The 27,162-nt window shown below is 39.7% G+C and overlaps 1 protein-coding gene across 2 annotated transcripts in view; it reads left to right on the top strand.

Moving 5' to 3' along the window:
• LOC134344387 (tomoregulin-1-like) overlaps positions 1-27,162 on the top strand; it is a 304,218-nt gene that overhangs the window by 111,796 nt on the left and 165,260 nt on the right. For both annotated transcript variants that reach the window (XM_063044092.1, XM_063044091.1), the window contains one exon: positions 17,869-17,960. In XM_063044092.1, coding sequence (XP_062900162.1) covers positions 17,869-17,960 — 92 coding nt within the window. The remainder of the gene's footprint in view (positions 1-17,868; positions 17,961-27,162) is intronic.

Genomic DNA, 27,162 nt, shown 5'->3' with positions numbered 1-27,162 from the left:
AGTCAGGCATTGATCTACTATATCCCACATAGTAGTTTTACAAAATTAGTACTTTGTAGTGCTTTACTCCCTTCTTGCAATATTAGAAACATAGAAAACCTACAGCACAATACAAGCCCTTCGGCCTACAACGCTGTGCCAAACATGTCCTTACCTGAGAAATTACCTAGGGTTACCCATAGCGCTCTATTTTTCTGAACTCCATATACCTGTCGGGGAGTCTCTTAAGAGACCCGATTGTATCCGCCTCCACCATCGTTGCTGGCAGCCCATTCCACACGCTCATCACTCTCTGCATAAAAACCTTACCGCTAACATCTCTGTACCTACTTCCAAGCACCTTAAAACTGTGCCCTCTCGTGCTAGCCAGTTCAGCCCTGGGAAAAAGCCTCTGACTATCGATATGATCAATGCCTCTCATCATCTTATACACCTCTATCAGGTCACCTCTCATCCTCCATCGCTCCAAGGAAAAAAGGCTGAGTTTACTCAACCTATGCTCATAAGACATGCTCCCCAATCCAGGCAACACCCTTGTAAATCTCCTGTGCACCCACATCCGTCCTATAGTGAGGTGACCAGAACTGAGCACAGTACTCCAAGTGGGGTCTGAGCAGGGTCCTATATAGCTGCAACATTACCTCTCGGCTCTTAAACTCAGTCCCACGATTGATGAAGGCCAATGCACCGTATGCCTTCTTAACCACAGAGTCAACCTGCACAGCAGCTTTGAGTGTTATTGTTACCATCCCAGGACTTCTTCCTTTGGAAAGCCACTGAGAAATGGTCTCTGTAATGAATTAGGTTTAGCCAGCACATTTGTGGTATACATCATATCTCACTCCAGGATATACCTATTTTAGGATTAAATGCCCTTTTGCACTTTGACCTGGAAATTCCTGTGCAAACAACTATGCATCAGTTATCAGTGTTTGTAGATTAAAGAATAGTGCAGCAGCAATTAAATCTGATCAGAGAAACAAAAACACAAATTGAGAAATTAACCCTAAAATTCTATTGTCTATTTTCACATTGTCCATTTCATTTGCATGGGCTTAATGGGTGTATATGCCCATTTGAGGTTTACTGGGAGAGCTTCCAACCGTGAGCCCAGCAGTTATATGATCTATTACCTTACTCTTCATTGATTTCCTGATCTATTCCAGAGCCAGAGGCCATTTGTAGGCCTCAGGCAGTTATGCCAAGAAGGCCGAGATGAACCAGCCATCACTGAAATTCTAAACTCCTGCAGAAGCTCAGTGTCAGAAGATCATGGCTCAATGGTACCTTACATTATTGATTCCATTTTCACACCTTGTAAGCAAATGAGGCAACTTCCAAAACTGGTTTTCCAATGTACCTGTTACCTTCAGACTATTGTCTGTTTCCTACCAGAAGGAACAGTGTTAGAGCCACTCACGTCTTCATACTTTTACCCTTCCCTCATTGTACTGGTTCCTGCCAGTTGCCTTTTACGCAAACTGCTGAAAAAAAATGATAGAGATTGTAGATTAAAATGATTGTGGAGAATTGTGTAAGTTTTATATGCTGAGCTTTGAAGTGATCGACATAAACCACAGTAGCGTCGCAGTTAGCGTGATGCTATTACAGCTTGAGACATTCTGGAGCTCGGAGTTCAATTCCGGCGCTTTTCTGTAAGGAATGTCCATATGTCCTCCCTGTGGAATGCGTGGTCTTTCCCTGGTTGCTGTTGTTTCCTCCCACAGTCCAAAGGTGTACCGGTATGGGTAGGTTAATTGGTCATTGTAAATTGTCCCGTGATTAGGTTAGGGTTATTCAGAGTTGTGGGGTCGCTGGGGTGGCGTGGCTTGAAGGCCTGGAAGAGCCCACTCTGCACTGTATCGCTTAATAAAATAAAGAATATATAGTGTATTCTGGTTATTCAGAACCAGTATATTTTGGCCCAGTTAAGCGGCTGTCCCAATCAGCTGAAGTTTCATGGAAATAGTTAAAAGGTATACAAATACAAACTACTGTTTAACTGATTAACAATTTGTGCATTTAAGTGAAATACAGAACAAATTAGGACACTACCGATACATCTACAGCACTATACATCTGTGTATTAGTTCCTTATAGTTATCGACAGACGAATTCATCTACTGTGTTCTTTTGATTGACTGTAAATGAATAAAATCAGTGCAGACACCTAGTGCAGATAACAGACTACCTTTTTGTAATGCTTAAGATGATTGCATCCTTCAAATCTTCTTTTTCATTGTAACATTGAAGATTATTATTGATACCTTGGTAATTCCTAACTTGTTAAAATAGTGAAATCATTTAATTTTCACTCCTGGTCTGAATGCTTGAAACTGAGGCGATCAGAATAGTTCTGAATTGTCTTACTGCTTATTTTCTTGCCAACTATCAGTGACAACAATAACTGCTTCCTGAACAAATCACATACAACTGATGCTATTTAAAAACTGATAACTGTAAGCACGGTGTAGTGTCCAATGGCTACTCAGGTACATAGGACTGATACTAGTTAGAAATTTTTTGGCAACTGTCTACTGCCTCAATTAAGCAGCATGCAGTCTCAATTAAATGAAAGGGATCCTGATTATTTTCTAAATTTAGTTTTTGTTCTTTAAGAGTTGTCCCAAATAAATGTCTGCCAAGATTAACCGATGGTCCAATTAACCGTAATCCATTGTATTGTCCTTACAGGGAGTACACTGAAGTTCACTCGTTCCTCTCCTAGAGGAAATCATCCGGGGACAAGAAATAGAAAATGCTCACATTCCTTTGAAGAATGAGAAGTAATTTTATTAAACTGTACTGGTCTGTACAGTACTTGTATTTTGCTTGCCACTTTTACACTGCAAAACTGAGGAAAGCTATGAGATGTCTGTGAATGTGTGTTGAAAATTTCCACTATTTCAAACAAAGCTGGACAAAGGCTTGGAGCTCTGCGAAAAGTAGCATCCAAACTAGACAAAGAGGGCAGAGCCACGGTTTACAAAGCCCAGGTACGAAGCATCATGGAGTATGCCTGCTTATCATGGATGAATGCCTCACAGAGTGTCCTCAGCCAGCTTGATTCCATTCAAAGAAAGGCTCTCAGGATTATAGGTGTAGATGAAACCACAGCTCGTGAGGAGCTAGCCATCAGTAGCTTATATCACAGACAGGTTGCTGCAGCTACTGTGCTATGCAAAATGCACACCAGCCACAGCCCTGCAGACCTTCGCACCATGCTGCCTTCATCTTATGAGAGACAGCGCACCACACGATCAAGTTTATCTATGCCTGCTCATGCGGTTTCTGTGCCTGATGCAAGAACCTACACACTGGATAGAAGCTTCCTTCACTCTGCTATCAGAATTTGGAACAGCTTTCCAGATGCTGTGGTTGGAAACATCTGTGACGATGGGGTCCAAGCCTTCAAGAGTCGAGTGCACAAACACCTATCATCTCTGGGAGGGAAGTCACATGCTTCTTCATAAGCTATCATGAAGGGGACCAGGATGGCAGTGCTTGGTTGTTGGTAGGTAGGGTTAATACCTGACTTTCAAGAGCACTTGTGAGTTATGTTCCAGCTGGACTTAGTCTTTAAACTGCTGGAGAACAGTGCAGAAAGAACAGGTGCTGCTTTCTCCCGGTAGGGATTAGTTTTTAGTTCCAAGTGCTCCTGCCACATTTTGTCACCCTGCAACCTTATCCTTCAATCTCTTTGAATTATGGAAGACAGCATGTGTATAAATGTCTCTCTCCAGCAGACTTCATCATGATCATCATGACTCCAGTATTTCTATTTTTTTAATGTTTCTTAATTGTAGAAACCATAGAAAAACTACGGCACAGAAACAGGCCTTTTGGCCCTTCTTGGCTGTGCTGAACCATTTTCTGCCTAGTCCCACTGACCTGCACACGGACCATATCCCTCCATACACCTCTCATCCATGTATCTGTCCAATTTATTCTTAAATGTTAAAAAAGAACCCACATTTACCACCTCGTCTGGCAGCTCATTCCACACTCTCACCACTCTCTGTGTGAAGAAGCCCCCCCTAATATTCCCTTTAAACTTTTCCCCTTCACCCTTAACCCATGTCCTCTGGTTTTTTTCTCCCCTTGCCTCAGTGGAAAAAGCTTGCTTGCATTCACTGTATCTATACCTATCATAATTTTATATACCTCTATTAAATCTCCCCTCATTCTTCTACGCTCCAGGGAATAAAGTCCTAACCTATTCAATCTTTCTCTGTAACTGAGTTTCTAAAGTCCTGGCAACATCCTTTTAAACCTTCTCTGCACTCTTTCAACATAATTAATATCTTTCCTGTAATTTGGTGACCAAAACTGAACACAATACTCCAGATTCGGCCTCACCAATGCCTTATACAACCTCAACATAACATTCCAGCTCTTATACTCAATACTTCAATTAATAAAGGCCAATGTACCAAAAGCTCTCTTTATGACCCTATCTACCTGTGACGCCACTTTTAGGGAATTTTGTATCTGTATTCCCAGATCCCTCTGTTCTACTGCACTCCTCAGTGCCTTACCAGTCATCCTGTGTGTTCTACCTTGGTTTGTCCTTTCAAAGTGCAATATCTCACACTTGTCTGTATTAAACTCCATCTGCCATTTTTCAGCCCATTTTTCCAGCTGGTCCAAATCCCTCTGCAAGCTTTGAAAACATTCCTCACTGTCCACTACACCTCCAATCTTTGTATCATCAGCAAATTTGCTGATTCAATTTATCACATTATCATCCAGATCATTGATATAGATGACAAATAACAAATGGACCCAGCACTGATCCCTGTGGCACATCACTAGTCACAGGCCTCCACTCTGAGAAGCAATCCTCTACTACCTCTCTTTGGCTTCTTCCATTGAGCCAATTTACCACCTGAATTTTCCTAACTAACTTCCCATGCAGGACCTTGTCAAAGGCCTTACTGAAGTCCATGTAGACAATATCCACTGCCTTCCCTTCATCCACTTTCCTGATAACCTCCTCGAAAAACTCCAATAGATTGGTCAAACATGACCTACCACGCACAAAGCCATGTTGACTCTCCCTAATAAGTCCCTGTCTATCCAAATGCTTGTAGATTCTGTCTCTTAGTACTCCCTCCAATAACTTACCTACTACTGACGTTAAACTCACCGGCCTATAATTTCCCGGATTACTTTTCGATCCTTTTTTAAACAACAGAACAACATGAGCCATTCTCCAATCCTTCGGCACCTCACCCGTAGACACCGACATTTTAAATATATCTACCAGGGCCCCTGCAATTTCAACACTAGTCTCCTTCAAGGTCCGAGGGAATACCCTGTCAGGTCCTGGGGATTTATCCACTTTAATTTGCCTCAAGATAGCAAGCACCTCCTCCTTTTCAATCTGTACTGTTTCCATGATCTCACAACTTGTTTCCCTTAATTCCATAGACTTCATGCCAGTTTCCTTAGTAAATACAGATGCAAAAAACCCATTTAAGATCTGCCCCATTTCTTTTGGTTCCGCACATAGCCGACCACTCTGATCTTCAAGAGGACCAATTTTATCCCTTACAATCCTTTTACTCTTAATATACCTGTGAAAGCTCTTTGGATTATCCTTCACTTTGACTGCCAAGGCAATCTCATGTCTTCTTTTAGCCCTCCTGATTTCTTTCTTAAGTATTTTCTTGCACTTTTTATACTCCTCAAGCACCTTATTTACTCCCTGTTTCCTATACATGTCATACAACTCTCTTCTTCTTTATCAGAGTTGCAATATCCCTTGAGAAGCAAGGCTCCTTATTCCTATTCACTTTGCCTTTAATCCTGACAGGAACATACAAACTCTGCACTCTCAAAATTTCTCCTTTGAAGGCTTCCCACTTACTGATCACATCCTTGCCAGAGAACAACCTGTCCCAATCCACGCTTTTTAGATCCTTTCTCATTTCTTCAAATTTGGCCTTCTTCCAGTTTAGAACCTCAACCCTAGGACCAGATCTATCTTTATCCATGATCAAGTTGAAACTAATGGTGTTATGATCGCTGGAACCAAAGTGCTCCCCTACACACACTCCCGTCACTTGTCCTAACTTGCTTCCTAATAGAAGATCTAATATTGCATCCTCTCTAGTTGGTACCTCTATATATTGATTAAGAAAACTTTCCTGAACACACTTTACAAACTCTAACCCATCTAGACCCCTAACAGTATGGGAGTCCCAATCAATATGTGGAAAATTAAAATCCCCTACCACCACAACTTTATGTTTCCTGCAGTTGCCTGCTCTCTCTCTGCAGATTTGCTCCTCCAATTCTTGCTGACTATTGGGTGGTCTATAACATATGATCTTTTTGTGTTCTATCGCTGAGCAGCAGTGAACCATCTGATTGGCCTATCAAAGTTCTCTTTGGGAACTAGTTGACTTGATCAGCATTTCTGATCTGGCTATTGTTCACGATTGCACTTAATGAAAAAAAAGAAGTCAGGAAACTGCTGACAAAGGGATCACCACAATAGGTTTGCAGGCATACTCAAATGGTGAACTTGGCACAAAATTCAATGAGAAAGCAATATCCTAGTCTAATCATCTACAGTTTGCTTGCCATGGCAATGCTACATTACATCTGAGAAGCCTTAAGGAGTTTTTCTGTTTTGATTTAAACAGAGGCAGCCACTGCTACGGGTGATATTTTGATGATTTAGATGGGCTTGTTATGGCTAATTAAGTAAAGAGAATATTAAAATCTTCCCACTACTTTTCTTAAATGTGTCTCTAATGTCTTGTTCATATAGACTTACTGTATTTGAAAATGTTTTAGGCTTTGATGTTTTAAATCTTTTTGAATATTTTTGAATATTGATGAACTACTTTGATTATCTGAGAAACATTCAGAATGTGTTTAAAAGTTTTAAATATGGTAAGGTTAAAGACTTTAAATGGTTACACCAGCATTTCTTTTGGAACTCCTTTGGGGTTGGAACCAGTATTTTCCCCTTTGCCTATAGCTGGGTTTACATCCACAGCAGCGTTTGATGCACAGGCTCATTACGTGGAAAATCACTCAGCATTTTTTCTTAAACTTGTGCTGGGAAGTTCACGCTGAAGATTATTGTGCAGCAGCAGCAAGCACCTGGGGCATAAAATTCCCAAGAACTTGAGAAAGTGGATGTTTGAAAGTTATTTCCCTTGCCTGGAGGTTGGAATTGCTAGTCAGTCTCAAAATAAGAGCCAGGATTTCAAACTGTGATTAAGAAAAATGAAATCTCTGAATGCCACGTGAATCTCTGGAAGTCCGTACCTCCGAGGATCTGGGTACTTGGCCATTGAGGATCTGGAGAGTAGCTGTAGCACAGTGGTATAGCTAACAGAGCTGCTGTGTCACAGCGCCAGAAACCTGGTTCAATCCTTACTGTGGTGTTGTCCATGTGGAGGTTGCATATTCTCCCTGTAACAATGTGGGTTTGCTTTGGGTGCTACCTCCTATCCCAGTCCCAAAAGAGTGCAGGTTAATTGGCCACTATAAATTGGCACTTGTGTGGGGTTGAGTGATTGAATATGGGGGAATAAAAATGGGATTAGCGTAATGGTTAGTAGATGATCAGCATGGATTTGATGAGCCTGAGGGCTTGTTTCTGTGTGGCTGTGATAGAGATTGATAGTTTTGATTGATAAATAATGATTTTCAGAAGAGTAGTGTTAAGGTAAAATATAGACTACAATCGCATTGATTGCAGCAGTGGATTTCTTATTTGATCTCATATGAATTAGCTGAAAAGAAGTGCGGAACAGAATGAAGTGGAAGAAAAATTCATTGCTGCTGGCTTGGTGGATTGGTGGGAGGTAGCGATTAGTCTTCCACTAATGATCGTTGTGGGTGATGCACTGCAGGAAGGTACAAAAGTTGCTTGGAGTCATGCTGTGTTGATCTCTGTGGTGAAGTAATCTTGGCTTATTATGGACAGGCAGGCATCCATATATGAATGACAACAATGAATGGTTTGCCAGTGCTTTTAGAGTCGTTCTCTCATCTATAGCCTTTTGAGGAATGAAGGGCAGAAAAATGTCAAATTTATTTTTTGGGAAAAAAGATTAAATAATGCACTTATTACTAAGTTAATACTCAGATTATGTAACAGTTCTCACAGAAGCCATAAACCATTCCCAGTCATAGTAAGTAAACACAACAGCTTTATTGTGTTGAGTTAAAGTGTACCAGTCATTGCTATGACACACTTTCTGTATCTTTATCCTCATTCTAATTCAAAGTACAAACCCATATTTTGCATAAAATTATTCATCTTTGTGGAAGAATATATTTTTTGTGACTGTCAAATGATTCAATTCTTTGCACATTTCAAAGTGCAATTATGTGAAAACAAAGTTGGCAGCAATAGAGCTGGGCACAGCTGCTGCACCCTGATTAGAACTGAGCCCTGAACCTAAGCTTTCATCAATCAGGACTGACATATGAAAAAAAATCTGTAATATTGAAAGCACCACAGAGTAAAGTATTCACATTTATTTGCATGGATTGTATTAGGCCTACAGTTTTCCACAAGGGTCAATAAACACAATTTTTCAGAACAGTTTGAATAGTTCAGCTACCAGATGCAATTTCCACTTATGATAGTGGCTTGAAAGAAAAAAAGTTTAGTGTGAAAGGGGTACAATATGCTTGGTTATTGTGTGGCGATGTGCTCATTTTCATTCAATCAATTGATGTTGAACTTCTGATTTCAAACACACACCCATAAAAAAGCATTACCTTTGTGGAATCTGTAGATAACAACCAAAACTTAAATTTAATCATCCTAAGGTGCTTTAGGAAAATGGAACTGTTTGCTCGAAGTCACAGGTTTTAGGGAAGAAAGATGAAAAGGAGCAGATAGTCCTAGGGTGAAATTAGAGGTCTTAGGGCTTGAGGGACTGAAGATTTCTGGTGATGAAATCATTAAATTTACCAGAGTAGCATGAGAAGAATGCAGAGTGCTCCAAGACTGGTAGTGTTTTTGGAGGTGGTGGGATGGAGGACTGAGGCCATAAAAGGAAATAACAGATGTGTTAGGAAAATTTTGAAATTGAGGTAAAGTGTTGATCAGCATATGCAGAGTGAGTTGGACCTGACACAAACTGGGACAAAGTAAGGAGAGTTTTGGGTGACTTTGTTTATGAGAACTTGAAGTTATTATATTAGTGAGAATTGATTCAATCTGTTATGTTCTTTATGCATTAATGGGAAAGAGATAGTGTATACCAAAGGTGAGAGAATGAAAGTTTAAAAGAGATGTGTGAGGTGTTTTAAGCAGTGTGGTTAAATTAAAATAAAAGGCATAATGTTGCTAAGATAGTGCTGTAGAACTCTGTTAATCCATTATCCAACTAGGGATCCAGCAAGTTTAAAGGAAGTGTGGGAACTGAGGACCCAATGAGCTTAAAGGAAATGTGGCATTGATGGAGGTTTTTACATCTGATTCACCTGGTGTTAATTCCTGCAGGGCCCTGGTTTGTTTAAGCAGGGAGGAGCATGTGATGCTTCCATTAACCCAGTGGTCCTGGTTCCCACACTTCTTTTGAGCTCACTGGGGCCCATTTCCCACAACTGTTTTAAACCTTTTCCCACATTCTTTTGAAAATCTGTTCGATTCTGTTTCCCATTCTCCTTTGAAACTTACCAGTGTTTTGTTTCCCCACCCTCCATTTAAACTTAATGGGCTTAATGGGAGAAGTAATGGGGAATAAGTAAATTCCTGAAATTTTCAACAACATTTTCTCTCTATCTTCACAATAAATGTTGCAATAAACATACCATAAGTAGTAGGAAACAGTTCTTCAGATGTGGCTTCACCGGGGTTCTTAATAATTACACTGTGAGATCTTTGTTGCTTTATTCATAAGACTATAAGACATAGGAGCAGAAGTAGACCATTCGGCCCGTCGAGTCTGCTCCACCATTCAATCATGGGCTGATCCAATTCTTCCAGTCATCCCCACTCCAATGCTTAAAAAACTTTGATATTGTTCCAGCTGCCCTTCACATCTTCACCCCTAATGGTTATGATTATAATGTTCCTTACTTACCAGATTCTCGCTTATCATCCTCCAGTAACTTTCTCCACCTTCACCCTATAGAACCTACTTCTGAACAGTTCAATGATGGGGCTGAATGAAGTTATTCTCTCTGGTTCAAGTGCTCGATGGTTGAGGTATAATAACTGTTCCTGAACCTGCTAGTGTGAATTCTAAGGTTCTTGTGCTTTCTTCCTGATGGCAGCAGCGAGAAGAGAGCATCACCTGGATGGTGGGGGTCCTTGATGATGGATTTTGCTTTTCTGCAACAACACTCTATATAGATGTCTCAATAGTGGGGATGGGCTTAACCCTGAAATAATAGGCCATATCCACTACTTCTTGTAGGATTTTCCATTCAATGACATTGTTGTTTCCATACCAAACTGCAATGCAGCCAGTCAATATACCATCCATCACGTTTATCAAAGTATTAGATGTCACGCCGAATCTTTGCAAACTTCTAAGGAAGTAGAGGCACTGCCATGTTTTTTCTGAAATTGACTTTCGTGTTAGGCCCAGAAGAAGTCCTCTGAAATGATAACAATGAGGAATTTAAAGTTACTGACACTCTCCATCTTTGATTCCCAATCAGAACAAGCTTATGGATATGTGGTTTCCTCCTGAAGTCAATAATCAGCTCCTTGGTCTTGCTGCATTAAGTGGGAGGTTGTTTTTGCAGTACCACTCAGTCATATTTTCAATATCCCTCCTATATGATGATTCATCACCACTTTTGATTCGACCAGTGACAGTGATCATCAGCATTGGAGCTGTGCTCAGCCACACAGTCATAAGTGTAAAGCAAGTAGAGCACAGGCTAATTACACAGCCTTGTGGTGCACCTGTGCTGATGGAGACTGTGGAGGGGATGTTGTTGCCAATCTGAACTGACTGGGTTCTGCAAGTGAGGAAATCAAGGATCCAACTGCACAAGCAGGTTTGAGGCCAAGATCTTGAAGCTTATTGATTATTTCTGAGGGGATGATAATATTGAATGCCGAGCTGTAGTCAATAAAGAGCATCCTGATGTATGATATATGACATCTTTGCTGTCTAGATATTCCAGGGTTTAATAGAAGAGGCAATAAAATAGCATAAGCTGTAGACCAGTTGTGACAGTAGGCAAACCGGAGCAGATCCAAGATGTTTCTCATGTTGTTGTGGTTCATCACCAACGTCCCAAAACATCTGATCACAGGGGAGGTAAGTGCTGCTGGATGATAGTCTTTGTCTAGTTTACCACGTTCTTCTTAGGCACCAGTATGACTGAGGCCTGCTTGCAGCAGGTGTGTACCTCAGACTGCCAAAGTGAGACGTAAAGGATATCAGTGAACACTCCAGCCAATCCGCACAGGTCTTTAGTACTTGGCCAGGTACTCCATCCGAGCCAGGTGCCTTCTGTGGGTTCAACCTCCTGAAGGATGCTCTCGCACCAATCTCATTGACTCAAATCACATTGTCATTGGGAGCTGTGGGAGCTCAAGAAGATTCCTCCGAGTTTTGATGATCGATGTGAGCGTGGAAGCTATTCAGCTCATCTGGAAGTGAAACCCTGTTCTCACCTATGCCACTTGATTTCCCTTTGTAAGGGGTGATAGCATTCAAACCCCTTACGAAAGAGATTCGATAGTACGTGCAGGCATGCGAGGTGTGTGCCTGGAACAAGGAGCCCCATACCTGACCCTGAAGGCTCCTCCACCCTCTACCTGTTCCGGAAAGACTATGGGCGCACGTCTTCATGGACTTAGTCATGGGTCTTCCACTATCCAAGTGGAAGACTATCATCATGATAATAGTCAATCGGTTTTTGAAAGTCTGCAAGTTCATTGCCTTGGAGAAGCTACCGTCTGCAGCAGAGACAGCCGAAATTGTCCTGGACCAGGTTTTCAGGATCCACGATTCCCAGTGGACATTGTCTCTGACATGTGGTCCACAGTTTGTATCACATTTGTGGAAGGTGTTCTGTAAGCTATTTGGGGCAACAGCTCCTCAAGACCCTGAAGATCAATCTCACTTTCCACATCTCTAAATAAAACCTGTCTGCACCAGCCCCCTTAACCCCACCTCCATCAGTCCCGCCATCACCCAAGTTTAATTTGTGGGGACAGGTCTTCACAGTGAGAAGACTTTTAGACTCACATACTGGTCAGAGAGTTTGGCAATACCTCGCGGACTGAGAAGGATTTGGATCTGAGGAGGGATGCTGGGTGCCTGAAAGAGATATTTTGGATCTGGCTCTCCTCCACAGCTACTATCACTGTCTTTCCGAGTAGCCAGGGTGTCAGGAGTCATCCATAGGGGAGGGGCCCTGTTACACACCCAACCTCAGCAGCTTCTGGGTTTAGACACTCTAACTCTCTGGAGTACAGATAGCTGGCATGGCCCCTTTAAGCATTCAGGTCCATTTCGCTAATTGACAAACACATTTTGGCGCCAAAAATTGATATTTAAAGAGCATCAGAACTGAAGATCAGTGCTCAATTGTAAGCCCTACTAGTGATATATATATATATAGTTTGCTGTTCAATTCTTAACCCAGTTTTATACCATGACTTGATTCTTGCTTTGGATACCCCATTATATTTGGGTCGAATCCATCCTCGTCAACGACTCTCGTCACAGAACCTGAAACTCAAGCATATCCACCTCAGCATATTATCAGGAGTCTGTGCACCACCCTGTTTCCAGAAGTCAATGACCTGCTCTTCTCTTTTCCTGACATTGAGGGAAAGCTTGTTGTCATGTCACCATGACACTAAAATTACCTGTTTCCTTTGTTCTTCAATTCAAATGGCTAGATGTGATTCTCAAAGTGAGCAAAATGCAGTTTCATTTTCAAGCCAACTTTGACAATCTATTTCCAACTCTTATGTTAACTCGATTCCCCTGCTTTCACTCCTGTTACAGAGATTCTCTTCAATGATCTCCTTAACCCTCAACCTGACTATTCTGAAGCATTTATGGTTCCTTCCCTCATCTTACTGTTGAGAACTCGAGGTTATCTGGCATTCTGGTGTGTGTTCTGATTTGCATCTGTTCACCCCTGTGCTTCCTGACTAGTACCATTGGCGAAAACTGTCATGGGTTTAAGCTCTGGAATCTCCCCTTTAAACTTATTTTTTTCTTTTCTGGGATGTTACTTAAGTTGTTACCTTATTGTAGCTAAATGCACCATGTGATGATTTGATACGTACAAACAGTTTGGAAGACAAGTTTTTCACTGTGTCTTGGTAAATGTGACAATAGTAAGCCAGTAAAAATACCAATATTAACATCTCTTTGACAACAATGAGGTGAGTATTCTTTGGATAATTTTTGAAAGGATTAAGCTGTTAATCTTTGGCATTTAGATGTGAAAGTTTATCTACAGGAAAAATACAACATTCTGAAAAAGCTGACAAGGTAGATGCTTTGAATTGTCTTTAGGCTAGAAAATAAAGTCTTGCGGTAAAGTTTTGATGTGAAGATGATTCTGCTCTCAGATAAATGAATATGTGTGTAGACTAGAGGAACTTGGATGTTCATGCTTTGAGTATATTTTAGAGAAGAAGTGACAAAGGGAAACAAAGGATATATAGAGTGGAAAGTGGCGATGGTCTCACTGAGTGATAGCTGTGCGGCCCAGCTCAGCTCCCACTTGTCATATTCTTATGATCAAGCAAATTCCTATGGAAATTCGCCACATTTGAGCTGTACTGGTTCCTACAGGTTACTACTCTTGATTAAACATTATGCAACGGAAAATATTCTCTTTGTTCAGCTCCTCTGAAAGCTGTAATTATTAAATCTTGCCAATTTATTTAAAAGCATGCTAACAATATCTGTCGCATAAAATTATTTACACATCTAACTGGCTAAAACCCAGTCGCTTGCAACAACAAATGCTAATATATACAAATATTGACTACATTGCCTGCTTAAGGTTCCTGCTACCTTTAAAGCAGAAAATGCATTGTACGTTTTTCAACTCAGCTGAACTTGCATCTCCATAAGTACTTATGCCTAGCTTGCCGTACACAGTTACAAAACTTGTGTAGAGATGACACTTTCAAAAACAAAAAGCCAAGCCATTTTTCTTTTATAATCAAATAATACTGCTGCTTTTTCCAGCGATTTGCAACAGCAACAATTGTGCAGAATGTCACCATCACAAGCAGAGTAGTAATGTATTCCTTCCTGGTTATTCTTAAAGCGCTTTCAAAATTGCATTTGGGTATTTTGTATTCACCGCATTTTCACAGCAATGGAACATTAATTTTAAGATCTAGCTGTTAGTGCGGCAGAAAATATGTGTAAATGCTCTACATAGGGTCTTTAAAGAAGCAGTTTTCATCATTGAAACAATTGCTCCTTCAATGTGTTTAATGTATTCACATCTGCACAAGGACTCCTGGTTTCATTTTCTTTAATGTGATAATTCCTTGATGTTGCTGTAATGAAACAATTCACAGTGACAGACCTAGAATGCATCATGAAATAAACTGAGTTAAATAAAAGACTTTCCCATCTCATTGTGAACATTAATAAAAAGAAATAAGGGGCTGAAAATATGGTTCCTGACAATGTTATGGAAAAAGAAACTAGAAAGTTTGCTCCAATTTACTGCAATGATTTATTGAATGATGGCTCATTATATTCTAAGGAGGCCTCAGCGGATGGCTTAGGATGTAGTATGATGCTCATCTAAATGGGTACACGTGCTTTTCTTTGTATATCTTAAACCCCTGACTGTTGAGAAAGCTAATCTTATACACAACAACAAAGTGGATTGCCTCAGTGGCTTATAGTTAGAGAAGTAACAAATCGTAGAAGGTGCCCACACATGATACATATCCGCAGATTCAGTGAACGTTGATTTAGGCTCAGCTGTGCTTCTGCTCATGGCAAATAACCTCTTGTCAGCGTGTCTGCACTTGCACATCAGGAGTATCAACCTGTATGGAAATAAAGTACTAGATTGAACAGTTGGATTGGTAAGAAATAAATTCCCTCGTTTTTGTAATCAAATCCTTGGATACAGCTATTTATCTTCTCAGGAGTCTGAGGACTTTTTGCACCCATTTACTTCAGTAATTCAGTCCAAAGTCATGTCCAACTGTAACATCTTATGAAATACAGTCCTTCAGGAAAGCACTGTTGGTGAGAATATTTGAAAGAATTATAACCTCAGATGTTCAATGTCTATATTTGTCTTATAACTATAATGTAGGAAACTGATTTTCACTCATCATTTTGCTAATGGAAATTTTTATGCATTGCTCTGTATGGATTTCTGGTCATTCATTTTAAACTTGGCCTCTGGTTGGAAAAGAAGGAGGATGCATTTTCAAAACATAATGGATTTATAGGTATTTGCTGAAAAGCCCTGAAGATAGAAGAAATTTTATTCAATATCCAATGTTAATTGTCAAAAAATTTAGTTAAGTCCAGCTTTATGTTATTGGACTGTGACTAACTAGATTTAACATTAATGTTCAGTTGATTTTGTTGATTCTATACGTTTAGTATGAGTGTGCCAGGATCACCCAGATTGGTAGTGTCTTCAAATGGAGCCAAACTGTAAAACTTACACAGGGGAGAGAGTTGTGGAGATTCCAGCCAATGCTGAACCAGTTTTGGGAAGAAGGAAAAATGGCACACATAACTGGAGTAGTAGGTATTAGGAAGTAATCATTCCCATTAAATTTAGCTGATTCAGTGCTGTATTTTGGGGAATCAACCAATGGTTCATCTTGGCACATTTAGAAATCTGATTTAAATCCTGCAGGTAAGGAATTTCACTCTCTCCAGTGCCACAGTAGGGTCATTGTTGATTTCCATAATTTTGCCTCTGCTCAGGGAGAATAGGCTACCAAATGGCAATTATACATTTATCTTCTTTATGGGCACTTCCTCAGGGGAGATAACTTGCTTCCATTCTGATAATCTGAGCTCTCCAGTGAGGAATGAGACCAATGTAGTAGTGCAGGGTATTTTATTGACAGATTGGGTTGTTGGATAGTTCGTGAAGTTTATGAAGGCTTCCTTTTGCTCTCAATGCAAGGACACGAATGACATTGTTTGCTCAGTGGCATTGACTGGGTGTAGTTAAAGGCTCATTACTGCTGATGTTAACCAAGGAGATGGATGTGGGTCTATTTATTCATCTACTGAATTTGGAGGTCTTTGTAGAGAGATTTTTTTGTTGCCTACTATGAGTGGTTCAGGTCTGTGAAGCATAAGGGACTGCAAAGATCATTTTGGTATATCAGAACATGGTATCGTAATCTTAGACATGGCTTATAATCTTAGATCATGATCATAAAAGTCACTTTTCCTCAGTTGACTGAGGGTTGTGCTGGTGCATTAAAAACAATGGTAAATTTCTTCATCAACATCTGTCTTTGCCGAATTGTTGCTCTCAGGATATGGGAATTGGTCCATGTTTTTGAAGTTCAAAGTATATTTATGATCAAAGTATGTATAAGTTATACAACCTTGAGATTTACATCTTCTTTCAGGCAGCCATAAAACAAGAAACCTGAAAAAAATCATTAAAAAATAGACTAACATATACTCAATGTGCAGAGGGGGAAAAATATATTGTGCAAACAATAGAAGCAAGCGACAGCATTCAGATCTAAAGTGAGGCTGTAGGCACGGAGCCTGGAGTAGCTGAAGCAGACTCACAGCCTTGGTTCACCGCACATCGGGGCAAGTATTTGCAGAGCTCGCAGGCACAAAACCTGTAACCACATCCTCAGCCTCAGTACTGTGGAGAGCAGAGACAAAACCCGTAACCACAGCCTCAGCCTCAGTACTGCAGAGAGCAGACACAAAACCCGTAACCACAGCCTCAGCCTCAGTACTGCAGAGAGCAGACACAAAACCCATAACCACAGCCTCAGCCTCAGTACTGCAGAGAGCAGAGACAAAACCTGTAACCACAGCCTCAGCCTCAGTACTGCAGAGAGCAGAGACAAAACCCGTAATCACAGCCTCAGCCTCAGTACTGTGGAGAGCAGAGTAAACATCGCGGAGCAGCTCAACCCTCACCTCTAGTCCCTGACATTTAGCCTTTTCAATCCATCCAGCCCAGGGTTTAAATTGTCTTTTAAATGTTTGCCCGGTTCTGACCTGAACACATTGTCAGAGAGCAGAGTTGTGAAATGTGGGGTAGGTTGTTAAAGAACCAATCTCCCATTAGGTCTGAGGATTAGCTCCACTCCCATGGAAAGTTTGTGGGAGATGAGGTGCAACAATGCAGTAAGGAACATAATAAAGGCAAGTGTTTGTGTTCAAACTACTGTGTTGTAAAGACTTGTGTCAGAGCAACATTTGACATGAGTTTTTACAATGCAGTAGTTTGAACACAAACAGCTTCGAAGTGCCGAGTAATACAAATAGAAATCTTCATTCTAAAAGCCAGAAGTAGAAGATACTAGATTTGTGTATCAGATGGAAAAGAATAATTGCACTAAGGAAGAATTAAATCTGAGGAATTAAAGGCATTATTTTTCATGCATTGGCTCTAGCATTTTAAATTTTATCCTGGTTTAATGCTTTACCTTAATGCTTTAAAATTAACTTCCAGAAATGTTAACTCTGAGCACACCAAGACTTGATACGTCATAACATTTAATACACCTGGTTTTGAAATTGTAAGGCTCTTGTTAAAGTCTTGGTACGTAATCCTTGTTGAAGCCGGCAATTATTATGACAAACCATGGCTGTATTTTAATGCATCAGATATGTAATTTGTGAAAATTTGTGAATTTCAGAATAAATCAATTTTTTTGCCAAGCATTTAGATTTAAATCTCTTTTTGCAGATGATTTTAAAACATGTGACGAAACTACGTGTAAATATGGTGGAGTCTGTAAGGAAGTCGGTGATGACTTGACATGCTCATGCCAGTTCCAAGTAAGTGTATCTTTTTGTCTCTTTTTCTCATCTTAAAAAGGTGCTTCATTAACGTAGATAAAAATCAATGAAAACTGACGATGCTAGAAATCTGAAATAAAATCAAGAAATGTTGGAAACACTCAGCAAGTCAGGCAGCATTTGTGGAAAGGGAAAAGTTAATGTTTTAATTCCAAGACATCTGAATGTTTCCTGCATTTTTGTTTGTATTTCATCAATACAAGTTGCTTTTGATAGAGAATTGTTGTAGACATTATTTATCAACTGCGGTGTTTTTTGGGGGTTGTTGCAGTGTGTAAGTTGTATGCCTATTTTCTACATGAGAACACTTCAAAAAGAACTTTTTAGTTGTAAAGCAATTTGAGATGTCCTAACGAAGTGAAACTAAGTAACTGTGCTCCTTTCTTCTTCCTTTCTTTCTTTCTTTCTTCCTTCCTTCCCTACTTATTATTATTTTTATAATATACAGATATTCATTAAAGAAGGCAATGAATATATTGTTAAAATGTATGTGTCAACAAATATTAACTGGCTGACAAAAACCATTGAGAGTTTGCTCAACAACTTTAGGATGGAATTGTCACTCCAATTAGTTTTGCTGGTAGCACAGTCAAAGAGTTTTGAAAAAGTTGAGTTTTATGTTACTGTATGTAACCTTGGCAATTTCCATCCCAAGCTGCCTACTCTTCAACTATTAAAGTATCTACCACATATTAATTTCATCTTACATCTCTGAGGTAATATTGGGGCACCTTTTTAATGATGAGCAGTTGGCTAGTTTTATTTAAATAAAATCTGAGCCCTGAAATAACTCTGGCATTTGCTATCATAATATAAAACCTTCCAATGCTCTCTCAAGCCCTTCCCACCAAGTTTCATCACAGCTTTTGGTAGACACCGCCCCGGTGGTTCTTCATGGTCCTGTGAAAGAGCATTTCAGAGAATATGGAGAACCCTGATACCTTGCATCAGATACACACAGAAGGAGAAGAGGAAGTGCAGCAACCCACAAACTATTCATCCATCTATCTGCTGGGTTAGCCAGTTCCTGCTTTGTTTGTGGAAAAATCAGTCATTCCCACATTGACTTCCGTAGCCACTTGGAACCCATACAAATAGAATAGAAATCAGGGGGATTGTTGTCTGTTGAAGAGGTTCTAGGTTTGGTTTATTATTGTCACATGAGTTCAAGAGACAATCTTATAGAGGTCCGTTCAAGAGTCTGATAATAGTGAGATAGAAACTCCTCTCCTTACTGCCCGTGGCCCACTGATTTCTCAGCTTAAACCATATTGTATACTAGTTAAAACACAGTGATTAGTTTGACAGATAATGAGAAATGTCTCTTACAGTACACACTGTAGTAACTTCTACTTTGTAAAAGGCACGCTCGACAACTTCATGCCAAAGAAACGACTTTATCTCGAACGTCAAAACCGTTATGTACATACAAAGGCTTTCACAACCCATACGGCGTGGCAGGCACACGATATACAAAGCCCACCGGAAGTAAAAAGAACGGAAGTAGAACCCCCCATTATCCTAATTAGTATTAACTTACTTTTAATAATGCTCACATTATAACCCCCTTTAAAATCCAACATCCCCAAATATGAAAAACTAGGAAATAAAAACAGTGGTGTTATTGACTTGCGTACCCCTGAAAACTTATACTCGTATCTCAGCAACAGATTATCAATACAAAACATCTGGAAAATGTGACAGATTCAACATTCAATCTAACAACAACAAAAAAGAACTGTCCCGTCAAAGATTCAGTCTGCCAGGAGGTTTACGAGTGCACTGTGATCTGCGCACTACCCCCAGTGACCCAGCAGGCACCGCTGGTGAGGGTGTTTTGGGTGGATCTGGTTTTGGGGGCATGAGAGGGGTCTGTGTGTCTGTGTGAGAATGTCCATCCTCCTCAGGGGACCCCAACCCCTCTGCTAGCATCTCGCCCTCTGGCAAAGTCACTGGTGGACATGCTTCCACCGTAGTCTGTCTTCAAAACTGGAACAATGGGAGCTGCCCACCTTGAAAACTGGACGGGCTTAATAGTGCCCAGCCTCTATAAACGTTCCAGCTCCTCCTCGACTTTGCCTTTCATGGCGTAGGGCACCAACCTGGACTTAAAAAGATGTGGTGTAGCCTCAGGGTGGACATGGAGTTTCACTGTTACGCCCTTCAGTGTTCCTAGCTGGTCCCTGAAAACATCACTGTACGGCTGCAGAATGTCTTCCGTCGCGTGTGCGTACTTAATTTCATGCCAGTTTAGCCGGATTTTGCGAAGCCAATCATGACCCAAAAGTCTGGGCCCCCTGCCCTTAGCTATCACTAGCCTGGCTTCAGCCTTTTGACTCCCGGCTAAAATGTCCGCATATAACACCCCTAAATGAGGTATGGGCTGTCCCATATACGTCCTAGGTTTGAGCTTTGACGGTCTAATGGGAGGCAGGTTGGACCCCCATGTCCTCCTGTGGGTCTCCTCACTGATGACCGATGCAGTAGCCCCTGAATCAATCTCAAGCTTAATGTGACTGTGGCATGATATGATTCAGGTGATTCTTCATCTGTTTCCAATGCAGTCATGTTGTAGGCACACGCTGCCTCTTCATCGGCTTCTTCTAGATGGTGTGTGGCTGCCTGACCCTGTTGAGCTTTCCCCTGCCCAGGCTTAATCTTACCCTTTGAACTTCTGCACTTTTTAGCTAAATGTCCCTTTTTGCTATCAACATGGCAGACAGTGTCTTTGAATTTGCATAATGTGTCCCTCCACACCGGAAACATTCCACCCGCTTTGCCTGTTTACCAGTCTCCCTCCTGACTTGGTGCACTGCGACCCCCCCATGTCCTTTCAGGATATCCTTGACATTATTAGCAGCCATCTCCATGCCTTGGGCAATCTCTAAGGCTCTCTTGAAAGTCAATGGTGGGGTTTCCGCTAACAGACGGCGTTGCATGCCGTCATTATTAATGCCGCATACCAATCGATCACGGAGCATGTCTTCCAACACCGCTCCGAAATCACAATGCTCTGACAGTTGCCGAAGCTCGGCCACGAAATTGGCCACAGACTGACCTGGCTTCCTGAAACGGCTGTGAAATTTACACCGTTGGACTATCGCAGAATGTTTGTAGTGGTTTCCCACGAGCTTGACCAGTTCTTTATATGGAATGTCCCCCAGTTTCCGTGGTGCAGCTAAATTCCTTATTAGCTTGTAAGTCTTTGCCCCACACACACTCAGGAGAATAGAGTGCTTCTTAGCCTCCTTAGTAATTCCATTAGCACAGAAAAAGTGTCCCAACCTTTCCTCATACTCCGGCCAGTCCTCGTTTCCTTCCAGAAGTTCCCCGATAGTTCCAAACGTAGCCATCTGAAATGCGAAGCTCCCTTTCGAAAAACGTGCTGATACATTCACAAAACCAGTTCATCTCATCGCCAAAAATATGTAGTAACTTCTACTTTGAAAAAGGCACACTCAACAACTTCATGCCAAAGAAATGACTTCATCTTGAACTTCAAAACCGTTATGTATATACAGAGGTTTTCACAACCCGTACAGCATGGCAGGCACACTATATACAAAGCCTACCGGAAGTAAGAAGAACAGAAGTAGAACCCCCCATTATCCTAATTAGTATCAACTTACTTTTAATAATGCTCGCATTATAACACACACTGGTACAATAGACAATGGCGTTTTAATTCGCTGTTGCTTCAGGACTCGGACTTTGTTAATTTTATGAATGAACAGATTGAGCTTTTTTTTACAATTAACCATACAGAAGATATTTCGGTTAACACTCTTTGGGACACTTTTAAAGCCTATATTCGGGGTCAGATTATTTCGTATTCCGTTGCTTTGAGGAAGAAACAGAAGCAGGAGGAGATGGTAATTGTGGACAAGATTAAAGAAATTGATAAGAAATATGTTATGGCTCCTTCTGAGGAGCTATACAAACAAAGAACTGAACTTCAAATGGAACACAGTTTACTACTCTCGTCCTCGATTGTAAACCAATTAAAGAAAACAAGAAGTGATTTTTATGTTCACAGTGATAAAATTGGCAAGCTGCTGGCTAATCAATTGAAATCTAATTATGTTAAATCTCAAATCAATCAGATTTATAACCAAAATGATCGATTGATATTGGATCATGTGGGGATTAATCAAACCTTTTGTGATTTTTATTCTTCTTTATACCAATCAGAGTCTCCTCGAGATTCTAAATATATGAATGATTTTTTAGATAAGTTAGACTTCCCTCTGATTTCACAGGATATGTCTTCTTTATTAGATACTTCCATTACAATGGATGAGATTAAGAATGTTATTTTTTCTATGAATCTGGGGAAAGCTCCTGGCCCTGATGGGTTTACCGTTGAATTTTATAAATGTTTTGCTTCTTTATTGATTCCTTGGCTCTATAAGGTTTTTGAGGCTTCTTTGAAACTTGGTAAACTTCCGGAATCTTTTAATAGAGCATCAATTTCTTTAATACTAAAGAAGGATAAAGACCCTGCTCAATGTGCATCTTATAGACCAATATCTTTATTAAATGTTGATTCTAAAGTTTTTTCTAAGTTATTAGCAAATAGACTAGAAAAAGTACTTCCTTCTATTATTTCGGAAGACCAAACGGGTTTTATTAAAGGTCGTTACTCTTTTTATAATATTCGTACATTGTTAAATATCGTTTATACTCCCTCACAAAATGTTCCTGAGTGTGTTATTTTTTTAGATGCCGAGAAAGCTTTTGATAGAGTAGAATGGCCTTATTTATTTAAGGTGCTTGAAATGTTTAATTTTAGCTTGAAATTTATATCCTGGATTAAACTGTTATATTACTCCCCTGTAGCCTCGGTTCGTACTAACTCCTTAAACTCACCTTTTTTTCCTCTCTTTCGTGGTACTCGACAAGGCTGTCCTCTTAGTCCCCTATTATTTGATATTGCATTAGAACCTCTTGCAATTGCTATTCGAGAATCTTTAAATATTACTGGGATAACTCGGGGATTAAAGTCCCATAAATTATCACTCTATGCTGATGATTTACTTTTATATATTTCTAATCCTGAGAGATCCATTCCTGCTGTTTTAGAGTTATTAGCACAATTTGGTCTTTTCTCAGGTTATAAATTAAATCTTAGTAAGAGTGAACTTTTTCCGATTAATAAACATCTTCCCTTATATTATAAATTTCCATTTAAATTGATTAATAATTACTTTTCATATCTTGGGATTAAAATTACTTGTAAACATAAAGATTTATTTAAGACTAACTTTTTACCATTAATAGACCATATTACTCAACTTTCATCTAAATGGTTTCCCTTATATTTAACTTTGATTGGTCGTATTAATGCAGTTAAGATGTTTTTTTTGCCAAAATTTTTATATGTGTTTCAGGCATTACCAATTTTCGTTCCTAAATCTTTTTTTGATAAAGTTGACTCTAAAATTTCTTCATTTATTTGGCAGAACAAGAATCCGAGACTGGGTAAAATACATTTACAGAAAGCTAAGAGAGATGGAGGTTTAGCATTACCTAACTTTAGATTTTATTATTGGGCTATTAATATTCGACATATGAAATTTTGGTTACTTGACCGGGACATACTATTTATTCCTAAATGGGTAGCATTGGAATTACAATCTGTTCAGGGTTATACACTTGGTTCTATTTTAGGTTCCTCTCTTCCTTTTGATTCGAAACGTCTTAAGCAGGTCTCTAACCCGATAGTTAAATATGCTTTGCGCATTTGGTTTCAATTCAGAAAATTTTTTGATCTTAATCAATTCGGGTTAGCGATTCCTATTTTAGGTAACATATTTTTTCCTCCCTCTTTTACGGATCGCGCTTTTCAAACTTGGAAGACTAAGGGTATTTTACGGTTTTTGGATTTATTTTTAGATGGTTCCCTTATGTCTTTTGAACAATTATCTAATAAATATAACTTATCAAGAATACATTTTTTTAGATATTTACAAGTTAGAAATTTCCTAAGTACTATACTTACTTCCTTTCCAATGCTTCCTCCTATATATATTTTAGATTCGATAATTAACCTTAATCCATGTCAGAAAGGTGCATCGGCTATGATTTATAATATTATTATGAAACTTAGGAAAGCTCCATTTGATAAGATTAGGGTAGATTGGGAACAGGAATTGGGGCTTACCATTTCTGTGGATGATTGGGGGCAGATTTTACAATTAGTTAATACTTCCTCTATTTGTGCTAAACATTCCCTAATTCAATTTAAAGTGGTTCATAGAGCACATATGTCCAAAGATAAGTTAGCGCGTTTTTACTCGCATATTAATCCTTTCTGTGATAGATGTTCGGGGCAGATAGCCTCTTTAACTCATATGTTTTGGTCTTGCCCTACTTTGGAAACTTTTTGGAGAGATATTTTCAATATTATTTCTAAGGTATTAAATATAGATATCTCTCCTCACCCTATTACTGCTATCTTTGGACTACCTAAAATTTCTAGTAATCTTTCCCCTTCAGCCCGTAGAATGATTGCATTTCTTACTTTAATGGCGAAAAGATGTATTTTACAACATTGGAAAGAGCTTAATGCTCCAACTACCTTTTTTTGGTTTTCTCAGACGATTTTATGTTTGAATCTGGAGAAAATTAGAAGTAACCTTTATGATTCTTCATTTAAATTTGAACAGATTTGGGGACCTTTTATTCGATATTTTCATTTAATGTAATATTTACCCTTCTTGTTTTCTCTTCACTGTTTTAATGGAGGTCGGGATTGAGGACGTGATTTTAAGTTTAACTCTGTTTGGTTTCAAGTTAGCCCATTGCTTTGCTTTGCTTTTAGTTAGTTGCACGGTGGGTTTTTTTTTGGGGTTTTTTTTTCTTTTTTTCCATTGATATATATAAAATCTAGTATACTATTATGTTATCTTGGTTTCTTATGCTTAAATTACATTGTTTGTAGTATTTTCTTTTTGGTATTGTTATCTTTTGGAATTTTATTATACTTTAACATTGTATTAATGTTTATATGGCTTACCTTTTTTGTATACTTACTCAATAAAAAGATTTAAAAAAAAAAAAAAAAAAAAAAAAAAAAAGAAAGAAAAGATAACACACACTGGCATTAATTCTTGTATTAGGAATAGTACTTGTGGGATAATAACAAGATATCAAGATAAGAATCCAAACTTGTGAAAGTTAGGTACGAAGTTTGACAATTGTTGATGTTTGTGCAATGCATTGACTGGAAGCAACAGAGAATGAGAAGTAGGCTATTGCATTGGTAAGCTATTTCTGCTTATGAAAATTGAAAATACTAATCATAACAATTTTTTACCATGTGGAATCTCCATATTTATACAGCACCCCTCCTCCATTGTAATTCCCTGTATGCAACTCCTATAAAAGTGCCTTTAATTCTTCAAGTGCAGAATCCACTGCCTGGTAATCCCACCCTTTGACTGCATTAATTCAATGTTTTTTTCAATGTACTACTACTCCACTGCAATGCCAGATATTTATTGGCAGTAAATATATTTGAAGCCAAAACCTTCTCTATAGTGTGTAAGAATGTAAAGGCACAATCAATTTTAAGGCTTAGGAAATACTCAAGACATTGTAGTTTTGTGCATTTGCGCCTCGGTCCTATTAGCAAGGCTAGTATTTAATGTGGAGACCATTCACTTCAGTAGGGAGAAACCAAAATCAGAATAATCTCAGAAAGTTTGTGACACTGAAGGAAGCCATTTGACCCATTATTACCTTGTCAGTTGTAAAAGCTATCCACTTTAACCCTACCTTCCAATATAAAAGCGTAAAATATTGATACAGAATTAAAACATTTGGCCCATTGAGTCTGGTCTGCCATTAATTCAAGGCTGATATTTTTGAACCCCATTATCCTGTTTTCTCCCTGTCACCCTTAACCCCCTTAAAAATGAAGAGCGTCTCAATCTGTACCTTAAGTACACCCAGTGACACTTCCTGCCAGCCCTTTGTGGCAATAAATTTTACAGATTCACCACCTGAGGAAATTCATAGAAAACATAGAAACATAGAAAATAGGTGCAGGAGTAGGCCATTCGGCCCTTCGAGCCTGCACCGCCATTTATTATGATCATGGCTGATCATCCAACTCAGGACCCTGCACCAGCCTTCCCTCCATACCCTCTGATCCCCCTAGCCACAAGGGCCATATCTAACTCCCTCTTAAATATAGCCAATGAACTGGCCTCAACTGTTTCCTGTGGCAGAGAATTCCACAGATTCACCACTCTCTGTGTGAAGAAGTTTTTCCTAATCTCAGTCCTAAAAGGCTTCGCCTTTATCCTCAAACTGTGACCCCTCGTTCTGGACTTCCCCAACATCGGGAACAATCTTCCTGCATCTAGCCTGTCCAATCCCTTTAGGATTTTATACATTTCAATCAGATCCCCCCTCAATCTTCTAAATTCCAACGAGCACAAGCCTAGTTCATCCAGTCTTTCTTCATATGAAAGTCCTGCCATCCCAGGAATCAATCTGGTGAACCTTCTTTGTACTCCCTCTATGGCAAGGATGTCTTTCCTCAGATTAGGGGACCAGAACTGCACACAATACTCCAGGTGTGGTCTCACCAAGGCCTTGTACAACTGCAGTAGTACCTCCCTGCTCCTGTACTCGAATCCTCTTGCTATAAATGCCAGCATACCATTCGCCTTTTTCACTGCCTGCTGTACCTGCATGCCCACTTTCAATGACTGGTGTATAATGACACCCAGGTCTCGTTGCACCTCCCCTTTTCCTAATCGGCCACCATTCAGATAATAATCTGTTTTCCTATTTTTGCCACCAAAGTGGATAACTTCACAATTATCCACATTAAATTGCATCTGCCATGAATTTGCCCACTCACCCAACCTATCCAAGTCACCCTGCATCCTCTTAACATCCTCCTCACAGCTAACACTGCCGCCCAGCTTCATGTCATCTGCAAACTTGGAGATGCTGCATTTAAATTCCCTCATCCAAGTCATTAATATATATTGTAAACAACTGGGGTCCCAGCACTGAGCCTTGCGGTACCCCACTAGTCACTGCCTGCCATTCTGAAAAGGTCCCGTTTATTCCCACTCTTTGCTTCCTGTCTGCTAACCAATTCTCTATCCACATCAGTACCTTGCCCCCAATACCGTGTGCTTTAAGTTTGCACACTAATCTC

This window comes from Mobula hypostoma, chromosome 3 (genome assembly GCF_963921235.1).
Source record: "Mobula hypostoma chromosome 3, sMobHyp1.1, whole genome shotgun sequence".
NCBI lineage: Eukaryota > Metazoa > Chordata > Chondrichthyes > Myliobatiformes > Myliobatidae > Mobula > Mobula hypostoma.
Note: the sequence above shows the minus strand (reverse complement) of the source record. Positions and strands in the feature narration are given on the sequence as shown.